Raw genomic sequence first — 22,910 nt, forward strand, 5'->3', positions numbered from 1 at the left:
TTGCCGAATCTTAAGTAGGGCTGCATTAAAAATTGAGGTAGAAATTCATCTTGTCAAGAGTCAACGTTGCGAAATACAAGATCCATTTTACGTAATTCAATATGATTCGTAAGCTACGCATGACTTGATGACCGATGGACAAAGATAGACAGCTTAATTGCTGTTACCTTTATAAAAAAAAATGAAAAGCATTCTCTTATCAGTTCACCTTGGCTAGTCTTCCAAGCATATTTGTGTCGCAATAGATTGGTAGGGTAGGAAAGATGTATACCAAAAATGAAGTTTTAAAGAAATCATAAACTTTTTCTTAACATCATCTTTGAATCAAGAGAGACATGGGAAAAACAAGTACTCTAGTACTCTTATTTGATAAGACTCTCAACCAACGAGCGCGATAGTTTCCATATTTCTTATTATGACAATACAATTGACGGGATAGCTTCAGCTGGTTCTTAACCATTCATTCCTACTTGAATTAATTTAGGCAAGAATAGATGAATAATAAAAGATGAAACAACGGAAAATATAAGATTGTTTTCTTCGTTTTTAAATGCGAAAGAAAATTAATTCTTTTTTCATAAGCTTCGCAAGTAGTGGGAACGTCGAACTGATGTATATCATTTTCTTTTGATGGCAGCTGCAATCATTTGTTTTTTTTTAGTGGCTACTTACATCTCTAAAATTTATTACTCTTCCTTCCTCCCCGTCGGCTACCTTTTTTTTTTTTTTGTTGATCATTGAACGTTTGCGCTCGCACGAAATATGGTAATGTTGTATTTTGGAGTTGTTAAAGGATCATAACGAGACTGGATCGCAATACCTTTTTAATGAGTTTGTCAAAACTGCTCTCTTTAGATGCACGCCACTAACGTAACAATTAAAACTCATTTTTCTCTGGCGCTTTAAAACGATTATGAAGCAAGTCGGTGGGATGATTCTCTATTGCCCAATAGGCACACATGCGAAGAACATCATGTGTTTTTTTAAGGTCATTAAATTTCGAACTGTGTCACGGTTCTTATAGGCAAAAGTTGAAATTTGTTGGTGACAAATCAAATTTTTAGTTTCATATTGCATAATAGATATAAGCTGTTGGTTATTCATGGGAAGCGTAATGTCTTAAATTAAAAAATACACTGAGTGCGTGAGAAAACAAATATTTGAATTTTAGTCTGCGTTCTTTCGAGAAGACTTAGGTCGCAAATTACGAAGGATATTAACTAGACATTTACATCAAAGGCCGTAAAAATATATCCATTTTATTGATGGTCAAGGCTATTTAGAACGGAAAACATTCGATTGAAAACCAACAAGCAGATTGTGGTTTTTCTTGAGGGAAATTACACATTTGGAAGGTTTTTGGCTCTACAGCGCTAGCGTGACGTTCTCAGTGGTCTGGCTGTAGAGCTCATAAAATTATAAACCACACTGTTTCAGTTTGATGTGATGTTGAGTTGGTGGTAAAGGCGTCTAACAATGAAATGGAACGAAACAACTTCAGCAGGTCAGTAGAGTTTAATAGCTTACGTTTATTAATAGTGATTTAAGGAAACATATTTTAAACTAAGCAACATTCTCGTTTCTCTCTTCTTTAGAACAAAACATTTAAACTTCAACAGGAAAAATTAAAAATTCTGATGGTCGCGGGGTTCGCCTGTTCTCTAAGTCAAGAATACAGATATCGATGTAGCCGTTCTTCATTTAAAATTGATTCCAAACCTTTTCCAAAGCCTCCAAAGTTCTATTTGAGCAACGCACTCGAGTATGGCGAACCTAGATTGATCAATTTATCTTGAAAAACATGGTAGGCTGAGCGGAGTCGTGCTTGTAGTTTTAATCTTCTCATTATTTCAACGAAAGAAAACGGCAGATGGTTTTTTTGAGCTTAACATACGTTGTTTCAAACAAAATCGAGTTCAGGAGAAAAAAAATCATCTCTTAACATGGAAAAAAGAAAAAAAAAACTGACAGACTGCTATTGACACCTACGATCAAAACAGAGATAATGGCGGAAAACCTTTAAATAGGATTCTCCTTTGTTTAGTGGCAAACTTATTTCCGCTTTGACCACAGGTAAAAATATAGTGCGTCTGGAAGGTGAATAATTTCATAATTTGTTGACTTATTTGATTCATCCTAAGTTTTATTTTGCCTAACTTTGTGGAGTATATTGCTATAAAATGCAGCTTAATTTTGAAACTTTCCCAAATGAAATCTCTCAGAGCATTAATTAAGCTGGTCTACTACCTCCCAGACCATGATTCATTAATGACCTTCGCGCGCTTTTATCATATACCTTTTGGAGGCAATTATTTCTTTTCGATTCTCTGAAAGAGGGTACCTCCATCAAAATGTTTGCTGGTGTTAATGACTACATCTTTATGTGATATTTCACTGGAGGCTGAGGAAAGCTTAGCTATATCTATCAACAGTAGCATTTTAAACGAATCGCGTATGAAAAAGAGCAAACATTGGGAGTTTTTCTTTCCTAGTGAAATAATGTATTTGAGGTCTGAGTTTCCTTTCTGCCCAAAGCGTAAAATAAGGCATGCCGTGAAGTTGAAAAAGAAAATAAAAATCAATTTGTTTTCTGAATATTTTAAGAATTCATTCCACAATTTATTTTGGCCTAAGCTTAATGATATCATTGTCAGTAATACAGATTAAGCTTAAAATTTTCCCTGGTGCAATCTTGGAAAGATTAATTATAAGACAGCTGATATGCCCTCGCGATCTTTAAGAACGGTATCACATAAGTTTGAAGGGAAATATTATATCTTCCAATTCACTGAAGAAAAATAACTTATTTAACTTTTTTCCCCCCATCTTTTGTGTACTTGTTTACTTTTTCATTAAATCGCCGCCAAGCTCTCCATATTGAAAAAAAGGAAAAGAAAAAAAGCGAACCAAAATCGATTTATCTTTTTCAACACAGCAGATGTTAATCACCTTACGAAACATTGCACCCTCTGATTTTGGAAAAGTTTCACGTTGAGTTACTTTTTATTATTTTGTCGTTCACATCTCACTGTTACGGTGCAGCAGACTTTTAGGTGAGTACAGTCTATAAACAGAACATGATATGGAAGAAATTTGAAAAATGTTCTATATGCTTGTACGCAAGGTTTAATACGGTTTCAAAGTGCAAATGCAACGGAAACAGTTCTTTTTTTTTTGAAAAGCGTCTTGCAATTTAAGGCTTAGGGTAAATGAAAACAGGAAACCAGACATGTCTGAGTGCTCATGTTTATATAGATCGCTGCATCCATGTTTTTGTCGTCGCCAGTTTGAAACTGATCAGATCGCATTAATAAAGTGAAAATGTTTTTGGCCATGTATAGAAAATCGCAGTGAAGAGTGCATGATTCTAAAGCTATCAAAAGCGACAATAACGTAAAATTATCGTCATAAAACGAATGTGTCTTTCTACAATCTACGCAGAGCAAATTGATGTCCCTCAAGACATTTTTCCGTTTGCGTAGCTAAAAAATACTTGCTTAGTCCGCTTCCTTTTTTAATTGGTGTGCGCTGTTTTTACCTTCAATTAATTTAACGTGAGAGTTAATGACCAACAAAGTGCGACAAATGACGAAAGAAAATGGCAATGACCCAATTTTTTCCATCAGCTCATAAATAATTCTTGGCAAAAATTAATTATATTTGCATTTTCTTCAAATATTGACGAGAAATAATTTCTTTATTGTTAATGGTTGGAGAATGAGGATAAAAATAAAGCCAAATCAGAGTCGTATTTGGAAGCCGTACACATCTGTCTATGTTAAAATTTGTTCTTAATGACTCAAAAGTGAATCACCATAATGTTAACTGTATAAGCTCTGGCGGTCCAAAAATGTATTATCATGCCGCCCACGTATGTTTAGTACCAAACCTTGCAAACTTCTTCCTGTTCTGTCTCGAATCTTCCTACGAGCGGAAAAACGTGCGTCCTGCTGAGCTAATCATGAAAGCCTACTCGCACCCCAAATATTTTGATTCAAAGACATGAAATAAGCATATTCTTAGCATAAAATAATTTGGTACTTCTAGATAGATATTTAATATTAAATGAAGTTTTCTTATGCGCACAGGAAACCCAGAGAATGTATCCTCAGAATACATTGGGTTCGCTGTGGCATTTTCCTTCATGATTATAACAGACCTTCTTGGCAATACTCTGGTCATCTTAGTTATCCTCAAGAACAAAAGCATGAAGACAGCTATGAACTACCTTTTGATCAATTTGGCGATCGCTGATATCTTGGTAGCCATCTTTATGGGGATCAAGTTTGTGATTGGCCCAACGTTTACCCATCCAGCGGGACAAATAGGGGAATATCTTTGTAGATTCATTTCTGGGGGAACCACTGCATGGACTGCAGCAGTTGCGTCAATTTACAGCCTGGTTGCTATCGCTGTTGAAGTTTTCTATGCCACTTTTCAACCCTTTAAGAGACGGGTGGGTACGGGGAGAAGCCTTCGAGCGACTGTTGTGGTCATTTGGATTATAGCAGTGTTATGGGGCCTTCCCCTATACCTTTCAGTCACATACAACGATGAAATGAAGACGTGTGCAGAACAATGGCCTCATTCTATACTACCAAAGATTTATAGCTTTGGATGGATCATTGTGGGAGGTGTAATTCCTACTGTTGTCATGAGCGTTATTTACTTCAAGGTGAGATATCAAGTGATACAGGTTCATTTTCATTAAATCCCAGAGAAGGGGGCTGAGGGACTTCCATGGGTTGTTATGCACATGTCAATCAATACACACAGCTTAAATCTGCCTATAAGAATTGATTAATTTATAAACTAAATATATAGCTAATTGACTAACAAACTAAGCGATTAACTAACTGACCAATTAACTAACTAATAACTTGTAAGTAACTAATTTACAGACTGACTGACTGACTGATGTACTGACCGACGGACTCTCCGACGGACTGACTTACTAACTGACTGTCTGACGGACGGACGGACAGACGGACTGACTGACTGACAGACTGACTAAATGACTGGCTTTCTGACTGACAGGCTTACTGACTGACTGATGGACTATGAGAGAGACTGACTATTTTATTGAGACTGACTGACTGACTGTCTAACTTAATAACAAAAGATTACGTCCAAGCGGAAGGATTCAACGTGAATTTATCTATCAAGAGAAAGCTAACAGCATAAAACTTTCTTCCAGGTGGCACGTCACCTTTGGTTCAATAGCACTGTTGGTAAAAACCTCTCTCAAATGGCTTTCATCCGATCCAGGAAACGAATTACCACCATGGTCTTACTAGTGAGTGCTATATACGTCGTGTGCTGGGTACCCACGTTAATAATCTACTTTTTAGCCAATGTTATTCCATCAGAGTCTATGTATTCTGTTCCGCACAAGACAACTATAGTACTCGCGACCATCAACTCTTCTATCAACCCTGTGGTGTACAGTCTCCGAAGTCAACAGTTTCGTCAAAATCTATACAAGTTGGTTAGGTGCCGTTGGATGACAATTACAACTAAGATTGCGCCTTTCCTATGACAATGTCCGCTGTGATTAGCTTGGATTTATCCATACGTTAACTGATAGTGTATTTTTTGCGATGATGTTTTTTGTTTATGTTTGTTGTATTGGCACCTATTGTTTATTCATGACCAATGATAACCAATCGTTGCCGAAAAGTAAATTGCAGTCTTTTCTTTACATTTACCAGGAGTGTTTGTTTACTCAAATGACTTAAAACTTTGGCCCATGTATCTTTATTCCTTTCTGCCCATACCTCATCGCTTTTGGAAAATTCTGCATCATTATTACTTCTGCCATTGCGTGACTTAAGAAAATACATTAAAGTGAATTTTCATCAGAGATTAATCATTGGAGACGGCTTAGCCTAAGGCATTTTTTGAAGTAAAATTTCCATTTACACTGTTGCTATGGTGTCAATGTTTCGTAAGACTTCTTTTACGGCGCTACACACCTGTTAGCTGTATACCTCGGAGAAAAAATTTAGCCATTTCTGCTTCGCTTTGATCAGGCTAGAAGAAGATATTTTCCTGCGAGATATATTCTTGTTACTGAATGGGAACACGGTGAATTTTTATCAGAAAAGAATCACTGGAGACGACTTAGCTTGATGCATTTTTTTAAAAACGCCTAGGTGAAAATTCCATTTACACTGTTGCCATGGTGCCAGTTAGTCGTAAGACTTCTTTTACGATGCTATGCGCTTACGAGCGCTATACCTCGGAAAAAGACTTTAGCCAACACTGCATCGCCTTGATCAGGCCAGTAGAAGATATTTTCTGGCAAGAATTATTCTTGTTACTAAATGGGAACACGGTAAGTGTTTCAATTCTTCTTTCGACTCTTGACAAGTGTGCTACGAAAAGGAAGAATGCCAAAAAAGCAAGTTCTGTCTGGTCTGCATGATCATGGCCAGATAAACTAGAGATGCCATTGATTCGAAGAGAGTGAAGGATTCCTGCTGGTTAAAGTTAAAACTTAAAGTTAACTTGTATAAATTGAAAATTCCCTTTCAAAGTAGTCTGTTTCAACATGCATCCGCAGGAAACACCACAAGTTGTGATTGTTCATGATGATAAAGTCATTTAGCGAGTTTTGGGAAGTGCCAATTAATTTTTGCCGCAAAATCCCTCTCTAACATTGAAAAATGTTAGCCTGGAGTAGGTTTCAAGGGCTAAAGGAATTCATGAGACAATCAAATCAATTCCGAAGTTAAAATTAAAATAAAAATATCTTTGGGATAATTTATCTCCCCAAACAAATGCACCAATAAACAAAGTTTATTTCCCTACCGTTACTTTGCAGCTATTACACAACTGATGATTATAAATCATTGTATAACCACATAAGATTTGAAATGACAGCTTCATTGTAATCCCTGGTTTAAAAATCCAAAAAATTTATTCGAGATTTTAAAATGAATTCTGAATCATGAATCGCTTTGAATTAACACAGCCACTTGCACTTCATTTCTCGCAAACAAATAATTTTTTTTATTAAAAAGTATATATTGAGTATTGTTCGGTCTGCATTAAAGGAAAAAGATCTATTGGACACTATTTTTATTGGTTTAAAGATTTCGCAAGGGATATGACCCTCTCCATTTTGAAATATAATGAAAGAAGAATGGTGCAGTAGAGATCCCTTATTAATGAAATATCCATTTCCATTGTTGCTTAAAAAAAAGATATATTGAACGGTATTCTTACTAGTATGAAGATTTCGCAATGGATATGAGGCTATCCATTTTGAAATAAAATGAAAGAAGAAAGGTGCAGTAGAAATCCCTTATTAATGAAGTATCTATTTCCACTGTTGCTATGGGGTCAACAAGTCGAAAGACTTCTCTTTCTTCATAGATGTTGTACACCTGTTTACTCAACATCTCATAGCACAGTTTAAACCAAAACTGCATCGTTTTGATAACACTGATAACAGCTATTTTACGGGTTGCGGACAGGGAGAGCGGTAAGTAAACATCTCAATTGTCCCAACAACTCTGTAGCAGGTAAGTTACAGAAGATCGCAAAGAAACAAATTCAGGAAAAGTATCATTAATGACAGAATATGTTCCATATAAAAACGTCAAGTTATATTACTGATGCATTTAAAGAAACAAGTCATGCTGTGTTTCCTCCTTTTTATGAATTTGCATTGTTCAATTTTCTGATAGGAAGTAAAAGTCTTAATTCAATTTTGTCGCTGCCTGAATAGTCAGTCAGAGCAGAAATCATTTTTAATTAAACTTGTACTTCATATTTCTCAGCAGAAATTTCTACCAGAAATAACCAAATCAGTAACGCTACATATTTCACTAACTTAAAGCTTGCTTATATTGCTTTGGTTGTTGATTTCAACTCAGCTTAGATATATTTAGCAGACGATTTTTATATTGAAAAACAGGCCAGAATATACATTCAAAATACACTAATTTCAGGTGTTTGTAAAACAAATTGGGGACACCTTCCGAGAGGATTACTTTGTCATCGATACCTTCATCTTGAAGTAAAATTACGTAATTCTTTTCCTCAAGCATTGTTTGGTAAATTGGGATACTAGAAATAGTAGTTTGCGGAGATCTTAAATAGCATGATACATTTAACAAAGTGAAGAACATTCTCGTAAAATTTTCAGTTTTTGTAGTTTTATTTTTTGAAAATGATATGGGAATCATTTCAGAGGAAATCAGTCTGAGACTCTTTGCATGCAAATATGTTAACAACACCATAATTACATAAATAATTCATTTAGGTACTGGCACGAATTTCATTTTCAACCAAGATGGTGAAAAATGAGTCTTTCAGAAACTCCTTAACCTTCTTTTCTTATCTGAAAGTTCCCTGACAGCATTTATCATACAAGGGCCAGTTGGGGTAAAGGAGAGGGGTTTGGCGGAGAACCTAGTCTGGCAGTGTTTTTTCCTGTGCTTCAAAAGTTTCAAACCATTTCATTACCATCAAACACTCTGTTACGTAATCTAGTAGATGAGTTAAAAGCTACGGGTTTCCAAATTTGAAAACAGGTAGTATGAGATATTTCTTGCACATTTCCGGAGAAGGAACGTACGCCCTAAAGATAACTTTTGTTTCACTGACCCTTAATTTGAACAATTAAGTTACAAGTAAAGATTTGTGACAAAGTAAGGTCTGAAAAAAGTGGCGACGATAAAATACATCTTATCTCTTGTTCTTCTTTTATTGTAAATTTCTGGTGTATTTGCACTAACACGTCATTTTTTGAATTCTACATAATTTATCATTGGCATATTCGTTCATTTACTGATGCGCAAAATTACGAAATAAAATTTCTCTACGCTAACACCACAAGTTGTAACTAAACCTGTAAATTGTTTTCGCTAAAACTATGGATAAAATAAAGCCAGCCATTATTATCGTAAATTGTGGATTTATCTCAGCTGGAAATCAATCTCAGACGGTGGATCTTACCGAGAGTCAATAAATTTGTCTCAAAATGTATTATTCGCTCTACAAATACTGTGAAATTCTTCACAAATATAAAACAATGGTTGAATTTAACTTTTTTCGTCAATTCACTTTAAAAAATCTGATATTTTCAGGATTTTATGATGTTTTATGTCCCAAAGATATTCAAGATAATTCCTTACTTCTCCCTGAAATATCTTTAAATGATATCGTCCAATTTTCATTTAACTTTTAACGATGATGGTCACGGGTGAATTTGTTCCTTTTGTGAATCTTAAGAGTCAATCCTAAATACCCTTTGAAAAAAATTGTGATAAAAAAAGAGAAGGAGGTGGTTGCTATTTTAGTCCAAAAGGGATTGAGGAAATTACTTTCCTTATTACTTGTCACAACATTTGCTCGGACAGAAACTTTAATTAATTGGTTTACAAAATTAACATAATCTCCTCCCCTCTCATATCTATGAAGCCGCGTGGACCCAGGATACAAAAGATACTTTGTCAATATTTATTATAATTACTTATCTGCACGCAAGAGTGATATGTTATCTAAGCGTTGACTGATATGAATTTTTGTCGAAGGGTTCCTGATTGTTTCATCAGTTCTTTAACACGGGTAGAGATATAACGTCAAAAAACACATCCTGGCAGTTGGCGGAAGAGTTGTTTAATAAGAAGTCTGTTGAATTAAATTTTTACTGATCTAAGGACAGGTAAGCATGGAACTCACATAATAACATTGCTTAGGCCAAGAAATAGCAATTCTTCTAATATGTCTTCATGCATTTGTGAAATATGATCGCTGTTTTCATTTTGCTGTTTATTTTATTCGCCATTTCTTTGCTGGGTAGATTATCTGTTGTCATAATGAATGTAAATTGTGCGATGTCGGCAATTAAAAGACTTTTTTTTGTCTTAAAATTGACGTTATTTTGCTTTCTTCGAATGCTCAAATTGATCAAAAAGTTGTAAAACAAAAAAAAAAATGAAAATTTATACTTTCGTAGCTTGAAATATAGCAGAAAAGAAAATAGCACAAAATAAATAAACAAATAAAAAGGCACCCTAAGTTTTTGCAATTAACGCAGAGTTCTAATAATAATGAATTAAAATTACAAGCAACATATTTACTGATTGAGAATGAAAAACGGGCTACGTGTATTGAAACTTTTCAGTGATAAAATAGGTGAATGTACATCAACAACGTTTGAGAATAAGCTTTTCCATGCCTTTGATAAAACTGGGTGAGTTCATTATCATAACGTAACGTTAAAAGCTGAAAATTAAGATATTTTTATTACAAGTTTTTCCGCACTTTTGTCTTATATGAACAGTCATAATTGTAAAATATCAGACTTTCCCTGAGAGACTCTGCACGTTTATGAGACCTGCAAAAATTGTTTCTAGATCTATTTCGGGTCTAAACAATCGGCACAGTTAATGGCATGTGTTAAAATCAGTTCTTCAAGAAAACAGTTATTGTCTTTGACGCAAGTCAAATGAGGACTGGCGCTGGGGAATTCAGGCAACAATTATCCGAATTTTCGTTTTCTTCGGCTCTGCAACGTGGTTGCACGAGATTCTACTGTATTTCTTCCGTAAGAACTGTCTTTGCGCATGCGTCATCTAAGTAAAATAAATTTCTTGAAGCAATTTCTTAAATCTAGTCAGAAAATTGTGTTCTTCTCTGCGTATGTTCGACTTCTGTTTTATGTTGAAGTATTTTTTGTTTTCAAAAGTTGGCAAAAACAACAAAAAAAATGTCAATGAAAATGAAAACTATAAAAAAAGGAAGCAAAAAAACAAGTCACGTTATCAGAAAACACACTTCTACTTCAAGTTAGGTTTAAATAGAACGTTCGCTGTAAAGAAGGTTAGGTAAACATAACCATATATTTTAATCAATACGTAGAAGTCCTCCTTCCTGTTTGCATTTGCAAATAAGCAGAAAAAAGTAACCTGCTGTGATGATCAAATAGAGCGAATAGCCTTGTTCACGGCGTGCCATGGGAATTCTTCCTTAAATTTCCTTTGAAATCTTAAGTTCCATTCATCTTCTGCCACTTCAGAGACATACTTAATGTTCCTTTTCTTAAGGACCTTTGTTATACGATTTATTTATCATGCAGTAAATCAGAATTATCATGTCGCTCTACACGGATTCAGATTCAGCACAGATTGGGATCACTACCATGTTCTCCATTCTGGTCAGCACGAATCTCATCGGCAACACAATCGTGGGTCTGGTTATCATATTGAACCGAGATATGAGGTATTTCACCAAGACTGCAACGGATTTATAATGCTTGCACTCATCGTTATTTTAACTCTTTTCACAACACACAACTTAAACAAGGAATATCACACAGCATTAATTAAAATGCTCAGATTTCTTTACACTGGTCTCAACTAATACCTATTTTGAAAAAGGTAGACTGCTACAGTAGAACCCTGCTAACTTGAACTTACAAAGGAAACAAAAACATGATTTGAGTCTGTTAGTTAAATAACTAAAAAATGGGTCAAGGAATTGAATCTCGTTCGAGTCTTGTGTCCGGTTTATTGTGTTAACAATGAACCGGCATTGATGTTATTATTTATGATTATTCAGAACTCCCATGAACGTTCTACTTCTAAACTTGGCTGTAGCAGATGCCATGGTGGCGTTGTTCATCGCTCCGCGCTTTATTTTGATCCACACCTTCGAACATCCAGATGGACAGGCAGGGACATGGGTCTGCAAGCTTCTGACTGGGGGAAACCTTACTTGGACTGGCGGTGCTGCATCAGTCTTTACCCTTGTGGCAATTGCGTTTGAGCGATATTATGCCGTGATGTATCCTTACGGCAACAAAGGGAAACTTACATACGACAAGCTAAAGGTAGAAGTATATACATAAGTAGGCGCTGTTTTAAAAACGACCACGGTAACAGCAAGACAAGTAAAAAACTAACAATTATGAAACGCTCTTTTTTGCCAGCGGTTTACGAAGCCTATAACTCTACGAGGCGCGTTTCAAGCCCGCGTTAAATGACGAGAAAATAAAGCTACGACCTCAATTGAGCTACTTCTCTGAATTGATCTGCGAACGTTCTGTAGCTACTTTAAAACGAAAGAGAGGCGTAGATGGTGCGGAAAAGTTTATTACTGACCTATACCGTTATAAAGGAAAAATTAAGGTTACTTCTCCCAGAAACATCAGGACAGGTGCGATTAATTTATCTAAGAAACAAAAATTAAAGCCAAGATAAATCCTTCAATTTATAATTTTTATCATTCAGTATTAAAAAGTATTTATGGTTTTATTGATTGACGTTCATCTTTCGCGCCTTTTTTGCTTCCGACGTTTTACGGTTTTTGAATGAAGTGTACACAGTTATTTCATTAATCATACTTTTTTAACAGATCATCATTCCTGCATCTTGGATTGGTGCAGGTATCCTCAACATTCCCCTATTCCTGACAATATATTTTGACAAGAAGAAAAACTTTTGCATGGAATACTGGCCCCCACCTGACTGGCTTCCGAAGGCATATAGCTCCACATGGTTCTTTGTTGCTGGACTCATTCCGATACTGTTGATGATCATGCTGTATTCCAGGGTAGTATATGTGCTCTGGTTCCAAAAAGAAGATGGCACTGTTGAAAACATCACGCAAAATACCCGGCAGGTATCCCACCCACTATCGACTATATAATGATCTAATCCTTTAAATGTAAATTTCCAGCATATGACATTGCACTTTAAACGTATATCTTTTTCTGCATTTGTCAGTTATTGTTGTGTGTCTCAGCCAATTGTGACCCAAAAGTGATTCAGGATTTGTTTTCATCACGGGTTTGATACTGAAACCAAAGGCAAATAATGACACAGAGTCTCAAGTGGTTATACCCTTTAGAATTCCGGCATATTTTCTTGGTTCAGTAACTCTTGCGGATTTTTAAGATAGGTTCCTACTCAAGGCGAACAAATATCAGTTTGCTAAGGACTCATTCGAATGATCCAACCTTGTGGTGTCCCTCCAGCTCTGAACGACTCGGAAAGTCAGAGCATTTGAAATTATTAGGCTTCTTGCTGATTCCTTGAACAGATCATTACACTCTGAAATTATTAGCCCTAGTCATTTTAAACAACTGACGTTTTAGCATGCAAAACATAAAGTAATGCCTGTTCGAAATTTTAACACATGCGAAGTTTACAGGGCACAAGTTATTTGATATCGATGCTCTTTACATATGATGTAGATGAGAATGTTAAACTTTATTTTTTCTGTTATTTCAGGGTGTGTTAAGGGTGCGAAAGCGTGTCACCAGAATGGTACTTGTAGTGAGTGTAATTTATGGCGTATGCTGGTTGCCAAACCTGACTACTTACGCGCTCAACTACTTCAGTCCTTCGCAGAACTATGGAGATGTTACCTACATCACCAGTATCGTTCTAGTTACGTGCAATTCTACTGTCGATCCTTTTATTTACGTCTTTGTAAACCAGAAATTTCAAAGAAAAGTCAGAAGTTTGTTATGTTGTGAAAAGACCTGCGGAAACCGAATTGGGGCCTTCATTGAGTCAGCCAATAATACCTACGATCCCACTGACGCTATCACACAACCTACCGTGGTATCCAACATACGAGTCAAACCGCGAACGGGAAGTTTAGTGTCCACCGCAGATGGCATGCAAGAGGACAGAAAAAACTTAAAGCAATGAGTTATATTATGCCAATGAACAAGCAGAACTAAGATACTCAAGCAATTCGAATTTGGATTGAACTCATCCCGCGATTAGGTTCAACTTGGCCCCTGCGTCACGAGCGGCGAGACACTCGCTTTGAGAAGGTGTGAGCGCGCGAGAGGTCCGTCAGGGATCTGCCTCCAAAATAAGAGTGCTGGACTCCTTGGAAACCTCTAACACGCCCGACTTGTTCGCCGTCTTGAATCTCGCAGGATCTGCAGCTCGTGTCGCAGGGATAATGTGGGCGGACTTGCAAGGTTATCGTGATCAGAAGAAATGGTTGTATTCGCTCAATTAGAGTACATGCAATTGTTTTTCGAGCACAGTAACTTTGGTATGTGGTTGCGAATCAATTTGAACCGTAGTGTGTATTGACATTTAACATGCCAGACCCTTCTGTATCGTTGTCCACATTATGCCGGCATAATTTTGAGAATTAAGCATTATGCTGGAATAATTGTGCAGAAAAATAAATAAAATACATAGATAAACAAAAAATAAGAAACAATGAGATAAAATAAACATTCTTTGACTTTTCAATTGTGTTTTATAAAAAATATACGCAAACCAGGAGAGGGGCATTTTGTTGCACATGTTCTGTAAATTTTAGTTTGATGCGAGAAACCGCTGGTGTGCGTTTGCAACGGTTTCCCGCTCGAGAATCGCGAAAGAAAAGAAGGAGGAAAATACGTCGAAAAACAGCAATGGGTCGAGTATTTGAGACAACCTTTCTTGTCATTTTTCCCCTCTGGAACTTAGATGGAAGCGGCAAAGTCTTAAAATTGTTGTGTAATGTGTGGAAGGAAGTTATTTTCAAAAAGCAAAGACTGTACAAACGACTTCGAGTCTTGTGATTGTTTGGGCGATCGATGTAGACGATGTTATTTGTGAAGGATGCAAGAAGCCTGTCGTTACATCAAAAAATACGGTCGTTACATCAAAGAACTTGTTAGAAATGAAGGAATAATTATGGACTTAAAAGAAACAAGGAGTCCCAGCCCCTTGAGTAATTATCCATTTGTTGTACCACTCGTTTTAGATAGATAGATAGATAGATAGATAGTTTATTATCAAGAACCTTGCAGCCACAGGCTGAATTACGTTTGATTTACAATAAAATATATACTACAAAAAATACATGGCTAAGAAGAACTAATTAAAAAGACAAAAATATATAATTAAGAGGAAAACAATATTACATCATTGCTTTATGGACATAGTGATGGATAAAACTATTTCGAGTACGAATGGTGTGGAGGCGCCGTGTAGTAAAAGAGTGCTGACTCCTTAAATTGACTTCGCACTCATTCTTGGGAGGTAGTAAGCTATAGAGCTTGTGCGAGGGATTAGACAGGATGGAATTAAAAAGCTTATCACATAAGAACTCGCGGCGGTTGTGTAAGGGAACTAGACCAGTCAAAAGAAGCGCCTCATTGTACGAACAATCTGGATAGATAATACGTAAAGCTCGCCTTTGACATCTCTCAAGATCTACTGAAAGGTATTGCGGGAGGCTATGATGATAAACAGGGCATGCATATTCAGTGACAGGCCTAATACAAGTCAAATAGAAGAGCAAAAGTTCCTCCGACTTGACTTGTGCACGCTTAAGCTGACGCAAAAAATACAGGCGCTTGTTTACTTTCTTTACAACTTCGGATACGTGATTATTCCACGTAAGATCGCAAGATATCTGCAAACCTAAGATCTTTGCTTGCTCTACACACTCTAAGTCCTGATCATTAACCTTAATTGGATCAAAGTTCTTTCTAGAGTGACTGAATGTTATGCGCAGTTCCTTGCACTTGGTTTCATTTAATTGGAACTTGTCAGCAGAAGCTTGCGTCGCGAGTTCGTCAACCGCTTGTTGGACTTTGCTGACCTCAGACTTCATGACTGTTTCAGAAATAGTGGAGTCATCGACATATTTCCACATGTCTGTACCCGGGATGATGAGGTCGTTTATATTTTAAGAACCGGAGAAAGCTTGATAATTTTAATCTGCGAGTTTCATGGTACACTTCGACTTTATATTAACTATTTTTATGATACCGGTAATTATAACGGAGCGTATTAGTGATGTTATTTGAGCACAGGCGGCTCAAACTCCAGCTGTGAGATGGTCATCTTGCGAAATGAGTCATGTCGAAATTTTAAGAGTTTACGACCGCTCTTAGGATTAAAAAAAACACAATCAAATTCTCAATGGAAATACCTCACCTTATTTCCACGGTGCGTCGCTTGCTATTTGACCGCTTACTATGCTAAAAAGAACTCATTTTAGCGAGTTATCCATTTCGAAGTTTACTACGTACAAAAATGGATAAAACTCTTATAATTTCGCATGACTCTTATGTCGCAAGATGATCATCTCACAGCTGGAGCTTGGGCCGCTTGTGATTTAAACGACATGTAATAGTGTGAAACATGGAGCATAATAATGTGTACAATCCTATTCTCAAGTCGGTATATATGGTGTTAGATATATTTTGCATGTATATTTTTCGACAAGAAAACGGTTAGTATTCCGAAGGATCAGTCAGATAACGAGTTAAGGCTAGAGATAATAGAAATCTAATGCCAGCGCACTAAACAGGGTATGACATAGAATTTGCATACCGAAATAGTCTTTTCTGAGGAAGTTTTGTTCTGGTGTAAACGTTTGAAACATTATAAAGATGGCTACTCCTCTTAGAAGCTAAATTATACATAAAAATGTAAAAACTAGCGATATGAACCGACATTTTGGAGTCTTCATGACGCCATTTTCAAGGTAAATGTGAGAATAATGAATTCTGGGAGTATCAACAACTGCAATAACTTTGCATGAAAAACTAGGATAAGACCCACTGAGGTGCTTCAATGTTCTTAAGAAGTGCAAAAATAAATTCCATTGCTTAGTGTACGAGATGCTATTCATCAGAGAACTAAAACCAACCCTGATAGCGGTTTTAATCAATACTCGCAGAATTCATAATCCTAACACATACTAGGACAATGGCGTCATGAAGACTCTGAAACGTCGGTTCAAAAAAAAAAAGGAAAACAAAGTGATACCCATAAAATTGCTAAAAATTTCAAGGTTTTGTGTAGGGTTTACACTCAAACAGCTGTCAAGTTAAAATAGTTTAATTCCCTGCTGGTTGTGAAACATAGGGATATGTCCCTGAAATGACTGCAAGCCAAATTAGTTTATTTCAATAAAAGTGATAACTTGCTTAAGAAACTGAGGTGCTACTCCGGTGGAGGAGTATAACAAGATAATTTGTTTTCATCAACTGAGTTGATAATGTAAATGGCCCACCATAAAGAGTTTCTAACGATCAATATTTTGGTGGTCATAAGATTGTTAATAGTGTTTTTGAAAATGTTTTAGTGCACTTCAAGATCGTTAATAGCGTTTTTTTAGGGCCAAAATTACTCTTACAAATCCAAAACACGATTTCTAATATTCTTCAACAACATATTCCAACAAACGAAACAAATCAAATTATTGATGCGAACTGAACAATCGAAGCGGTTGCCAAAATGAAATTATAAAAGATAAGTTACTACAATTATACGAAGGGAAATTGACAAACGAGAAACAAAATAGAGGAAAATAAAAGACACGTAAAAACGTTAAACACGATAGTAACAAGGACGCATCCAAACCAGTCGCTATACTCTTTAACATCCCTAATCATTCTGAGCACATGATATTCTGTGTCCTTCCCCTACATTTAGGAATTTTAGAAAGCTGCAAAGCTCTAGAACAAAAATTTATCTTTCAAATCGGCACTCTTAATCCCCACGTTATCAACATATGCCTTTAATTCAACCAACTTATTCTTGTTTTTCTCGTTACTATGTACACCTAGCGTAGCTCCATTTTCTACAAATAAACACATGCACAACTCACAATTCCTCCATTCGCTCTGACGAAGGACTAACGCTCGAAACTTCAGCCTTGAAACTCTTTACGGTGGCCAATTTACATTATCAACTCAGCTGTTAAAACAAAATTACCTTGTATTTTTAACGGTTCGTTCGCAGGGAAATTTATCCATCTTACTTTTGTCATTCAAGTTGGATGTTTGAACACAACTTATCTATTAGGGACGATGTTATTAGAACTACAAACGACAAAACTATAAACGGAAAAAACGCTCGTGGCTACATCATGAGTGATCGGCCGAGTAAAGCGTGCAAGTTTCCAAGACTAATTATGTAGTGTAGTAACAGCAAAACCAAAACGAAACTGGATTGCTTTCGACACCTAGGTGAAAAGTTAACTAGTATATAAGATATCGTCCAATTTTTCGAATAGAACTGGCCCTAACTGGCACCTTGCAATTGTTGAACATTTAAAAACCTGCCTAACCCTCTTTTGAACAAAGACGTTGACTTTAAAATCTTCACCGTTTTTCAATCAGTTGTTACTTCAGGCATTAAAATGTTATATAAGGGCCATACGCAGTGTCTCTTTTATTTGAAGTGAAGAACGATGGAAACAAGGAAATGAAATTATAATGTTGACATCATTTACCACTTCGTTCAGATTGTGGCCGAAAAACAATTTTTTCTTGAGATATAATTGATTCACCCACGGGCGAAATGAATGCTGCTGGATAAATCTAAAGGTAACGTGATCTGTTCATGCAATTTGTTTCCGAGATTGATCCTCAGGGATAACTACAAATTTTGATAGATCTCATTTCTCAGAGTGATAAAGCTATACCCCGAGTTTATATATGGAAAAGTACAATTAGTTATCGCTCCTATTTTGATGAAATTTGGCTTGGATTAGGTTTTAAGGGCTATAAAAAATGTGTGGAACAAATACATTATTATCAGTCGAGTCTGACATTTAAATTCTTTCTTTAATTTTTTTTCTTTGGATATACCTCCTGCCTTTGTGAGCTCTTGTCTATGAAACACAACAACAGCTGACTTCGTCCCGTATCTTTGCCTCTGTTCCGTAACATTAGTTCGAAAACATTGTTAGACCGTTCATTTAAGATTTGAAATTCCAACCACACGCTAATTTTGCAATATAAAAATCCAGAGATGTCGTTCAAGTATTTGAAATTCTGTATAATTAAATTCTATAATTAAAGTCAATGGCACCCATAGCACTTCATTTGCTTGAAAACAAAGAGTTTTCCATTAAAAATTATATTAAATACTGTCCGGTCTGCATAAAAGAGTAGAGATATATCAAAGCAACTCTCATTGGTCTGAAGATTTCGTAAGGGATATGACGCCAGTCCATTATGTGTATTGAGATTATAATTTTCCATGGCGTTCATAATAAGTAGGGTTTTACTCTGAAAATCGCTAAATTTCCAGCTTGTTGAATTGTGTGGCCAGTAAATCAATCATTTCCGATCTTCCGAGATACGCGATGTTGACATATACGTATTGAGTTCGTAAATCCTGAGTAAGGACCTACTTGGACGTCAAGGTAGAGTGCAATTCAAATTACATTTTATGTTTGTGGTATATTTTCGACGTCTGTTTACAATCAAGTCTTTAAACCACAACTAACGGTTTGTTCCAACAAATTAAAGTGCCAAAATTGCAAACTGAAATTACAATTTTACTCTCAGGGACATTCTTTCATGATTTTTAGAGGCATGATTTTTATTCCCTTAGAAAATTGACGTTTTGGTGAAAATTGCAGTCGAAAAGAGAAGGAAAATCCATCATGTTGACCGATTCAGCCCAGACCGTGATCGCTGTGGTGTTTTTTGTGCTAATAATCACAGATATCGTGGGGAACACTCTGGTTTGTTTTGTTATGATTAAAAACCAAGACATGAGGTGAGTCCAAATGAAGAAGTTGGAGCTGCTTCTCACTCCTTCGAGCTTACAGCAATCTTCTTTGAAATGCGTTTCTTTGCGATCAATCGAACTTCCTAGAGACCAAGCTGTGTTTCATTATCCTGAGTAGATCCAGTTACAGGTGTTTTAGAACATCGAAGAAGTGAACGAGAAAGAAAAAACACCTCAAACAACTTCTGTCTGTGTACTATCGATAACTTACAAATATATTTTCTCTCGAGTTAAACATAAAAGCCGTCTTCTCAGCTTGTTTGTTTCATCTCTTTATTGCTATCAAGTCTCGAAGAAGGGAATCACTATTACAGGTAGTGGTGATATCCAATATACGTTTATCTTTATTATAAATCACCTCTGAAGGATCGAATATATACCAGAATTCTAAGAGACTGTAAAATAGTTTCTTTGTCTGTTTGGATTGAAAATATAATTTGTGACATGTCAAGTTTAGAGATAGAGAGGAACTTGAAACTTTGAAGCAAGATAAAAAAAACACTTTTATTTCTAGGACACCTATAAACTATTTGCTTGTCAATTTGGCTTTTGCTGATATCATGGTAGCGCTGTTTATTGCGCCACAGTTTGTTCTGATCCACACTTTCCAGCATCCTGACGGAGTTGTAGGATCATTCCTGTGTAAATTCTTGACTGGGGGAAACTTGATGTGGACAGGAGCAACTGCATCTGCGTTTAGTCTGGTCGCTATTGCATTTGAGCGTTACTTCGCTGTAATGCCCCCTTACAATAACACAAGGAAACTAACACATGGAAAGCTTAAGGTAAGTATGCTATTTTCTGTTTAAGAAAACCTATATAATTAAGAGCGATTCATTTGCTGCACCAAGATAAAACCTTCACCTTTCAGATCACTGTTTTGAAAAGGAAGACAAATTCAAATCCATTTACTCTGTTTCTTTGTTTTTTTCGCTATCATTTTTGCAACCAATGACGTAACGAATGGCGATAAAAAACTTGCAGGTAGTCATAGAGGTCGTCGAACTCTGTTTGATCTATTACTTGTCTGATAACAGGCTCAAAATCAATCAGTTAACGCCCATAATTACGCTAAAAAAGAGACAGTTGATATTCTTCAATTGTGTCTCTGTTGTCGTGAAAAACAAGAGCAGATCCAAGAACACTTTTAAGGGAGGTGGCCCACCTCCCCTTAAAATATTCCTGGATCTGCTCCTATGGATCTCAGATATCCAAGATTTGTCTCAGAAAAAAAGGTAGATTCTATTTTTTCATTACAAAGCTTAAATAAGGTGAGAAATATTTCAAGACAAGTAAATTTTTTGTAATTCTTATCAAGTGGTAATACCTGTCGTTGCAAGAGTTTTGGCGTCCGACAAGTAATAAAATAAGCACAAGTCACTAGTGCCACCACTGTAAAACGCTCAATAAAGCTTGGTTTGAAACCTTCCTACAGGTTATAATCCCTGTTCTTTGGATTTCTGTTTTGATTTTAAACACGCCTCTCTTTTTGACGTCCCACTTCGATAAAGAAAACGAATTTTGTACGGAGCACTGGCCTGAGGAATGGATGCCCAAGGCTTTTAGTGTAGCTTGGTTTGTGCTGCTTGGAGCTCTGCCGATGTTGATCATGATAGGCCTGTACTCTAAAGTTGTCTATTCTCTGTGGATCAAAGGTGAAGAGCGTGTTAGTGGAACTCAACAGGTAACTAAAATACAACGCATCGAATTGATACCGTATCAAGTTTTTCTCCGAATGTCATTACTCAAAGCTAGTCTGTGAGTGAAGGTATTTGAGCAAAATTTTTTCCTTTTTTTCTGTTTTTGTATCAACGAACTAGATTCAGTAGACCAAGGTCATAAGATTTTTAAATCAAGTGCCATTTAAAAATTGGCAGTGCTCACTTGATGAAGGAAGATAAAAGAAAAACACGATTACTTCGCGAAAGGTTGCGGAGCAATTACTCTGAACAGGTTTTGAAAACTCTTTATTTTAGCTAATAGTTTGTAATGGTTAACAATAGCCTGAAAGCGCCCTCGAGTAACCTCGAGAGGAAACCCGAAACCAATTACGAACATGTTATGATCAATAGGAAGTATGGCGCCGCCAGGAATGGTAACCATACATAGTTATGAAAACTATTATGATTGCCTAAGTTCCCTGGGGGGGATAACTACTGAAGAGAACGACTGTTTTTTTTAGCGACTAATCTTCCCAGAAGCTCCTCAAAGTGAAACTGAATCCTATTGTCAAAATCAAAGCATCAATCGAATTTGAAATATTGTTTTGCAATTTTTTGCTTTAGGGTGTCATAAGAGTGCGTAAGCACGTCACAAAAATGGTCGTTGCAGTTAGCATCATTTACGGACTCTGTTGGACTCCAGACCTCGTCATCTATGCCATGATACACTTCGGCTCCAAGCATAGCCTTGGTGACGCAGCTGATGTCATCTCCATTGTTTTAGTGGTGTGTAACTCAACGGTTAATCCCTTTATTTACGCCTATGTGAACAGTCGCTTCAGGAAGCATATTAAGGCTCTGTTGAGTTGCCATAGTAGTGGTGCTGACAGAAACAGAGTTCATGCCATGGGAAGAGGCAATGATACCTCGAGAACAAATTTAGGGATTAATGCTTCGACCATCCAGGGAGATATTCAGTCTTTGAGCCGACACACAGTTACTCTTAAAACTATCCGAGATTCCGTGGAACCGGGAGATTCGGAATAAGCTTACATAACACTAAACCAGGATGAACCTACGGTAAAACACTGAATCAAGTCCATGTCCAGTAACACAGACCAAGAGCCGGAGATAAACAAGATTAAATGATAATGATACATAGAGGATACTGTAACATGTGATATAATTAACAGCTAAAACTAGTCTTCCGTGCACCTGCACTTTTAAGCTAGAAAAAAATGAACGCTGTAGCTTGTGTCGATGTTTTGTGTCAAAAACAATGTTGTCTTGAAGTCTCTTTTACACCTTCCGTTCTTTTCAAATAAAGCCACCTGCATCAAACTTATAAAAAGCACGTTTTTACTCAGCCAAGGTCATTAGATTCTCAAGGTAAACCAAACATATCAAATAAACAAAACAATTATAGATTGGATAAATAAACAACATAATAAAAAACGGTTTTGCTTTACAACGTATTCATGTAAAATCGGTTGGGAGGGTTTAGATGAAGAGAATACTGAGTTAGAAACTGCGGTGGGAGAAAAGTACGAGTAGCCTGAATGTAAAGAACGAAGGCATACTTGTGAGACGATTACAAACGACTCCTGACGTTGGAAGTGCACGAATAAAGAATCCCCAAAGTGAAAGTGCGATTCAAAAAAATATGCATTAAGGTTCTTTGGTCTATTAAGAATTGACAGCTCGTTTCTTAGCTTTTTTGTGACAAATATGCTTG

General features: G+C 36.4%; 3 protein-coding genes across 4 annotated transcripts; all 3 read left to right on the forward strand.

Moving 5' to 3' along the window:
- The first annotated feature begins 1,146 nt into the window (after positions 1–1,146).
- On the forward strand, positions 1,147–5,928 carry LOC113666673 (pyroglutamylated RF-amide peptide receptor). Its single transcript, XM_027182464.2, has 3 exons — positions 1,147–1,504; positions 4,089–4,675; positions 5,198–5,928. Exons 1-3 carry the CDS (start codon positions 1,477–1,479, stop codon positions 5,537–5,539), a joined length of 957 nt encoding a protein of 318 aa, XP_027038265.2. The 5' UTR covers positions 1,147–1,476; the 3' UTR covers positions 5,540–5,928.
- A 3,585-nt stretch (positions 5,929–9,513) lies between these two features.
- Positions 9,514–14,202, forward strand: LOC113666723 (pyroglutamylated RF-amide peptide receptor-like). 2 transcript variants are annotated; one of them, XM_089185322.1, is made up of 5 exons: positions 9,514–9,676; positions 11,093–11,235; positions 11,575–11,845; positions 12,370–12,636; positions 13,248–14,202. In XM_089185322.1, exons 2-5 carry the CDS (start codon positions 11,108–11,110, stop codon positions 13,671–13,673), a joined length of 1,092 nt encoding a protein of 363 aa, XP_089041448.1. In that variant the 5' UTR covers positions 9,514–9,676; positions 11,093–11,107; the 3' UTR covers positions 13,674–14,202. The 2 variants fall into 2 exon arrangements, with proteins under 2 accessions (XP_089041448.1, XP_089041449.1); XM_089185323.1 differs by lacking the exon at positions 9,514–9,676 and adding an exon at positions 10,100–10,207.
- Positions 14,203–19,008: 4,806 nt separating this feature from the next.
- On the forward strand, positions 19,009–22,350 carry LOC149039351 (QRFP-like peptide receptor). The gene is made up of 5 exons (XM_089185332.1): positions 19,009–19,143; positions 19,335–19,502; positions 20,029–20,299; positions 20,950–21,198; positions 21,800–22,350. Exons 2-5 carry the CDS (start codon positions 19,387–19,389, stop codon positions 22,220–22,222), a joined length of 1,059 nt encoding a protein of 352 aa, XP_089041458.1. The 5' UTR covers positions 19,009–19,143; positions 19,335–19,386; the 3' UTR covers positions 22,223–22,350.
- Positions 22,351–22,910: the final 560 nt, after the last annotated feature.

The sequence above is a fragment of the Pocillopora damicornis genome, chromosome 10, assembly GCF_964200805.1.
Source record: "Pocillopora damicornis chromosome 10, jaPocDami1.2, whole genome shotgun sequence".
In the NCBI taxonomy this organism is placed as follows: Eukaryota; Metazoa; Cnidaria; class Anthozoa; order Scleractinia; family Pocilloporidae; genus Pocillopora; species Pocillopora damicornis.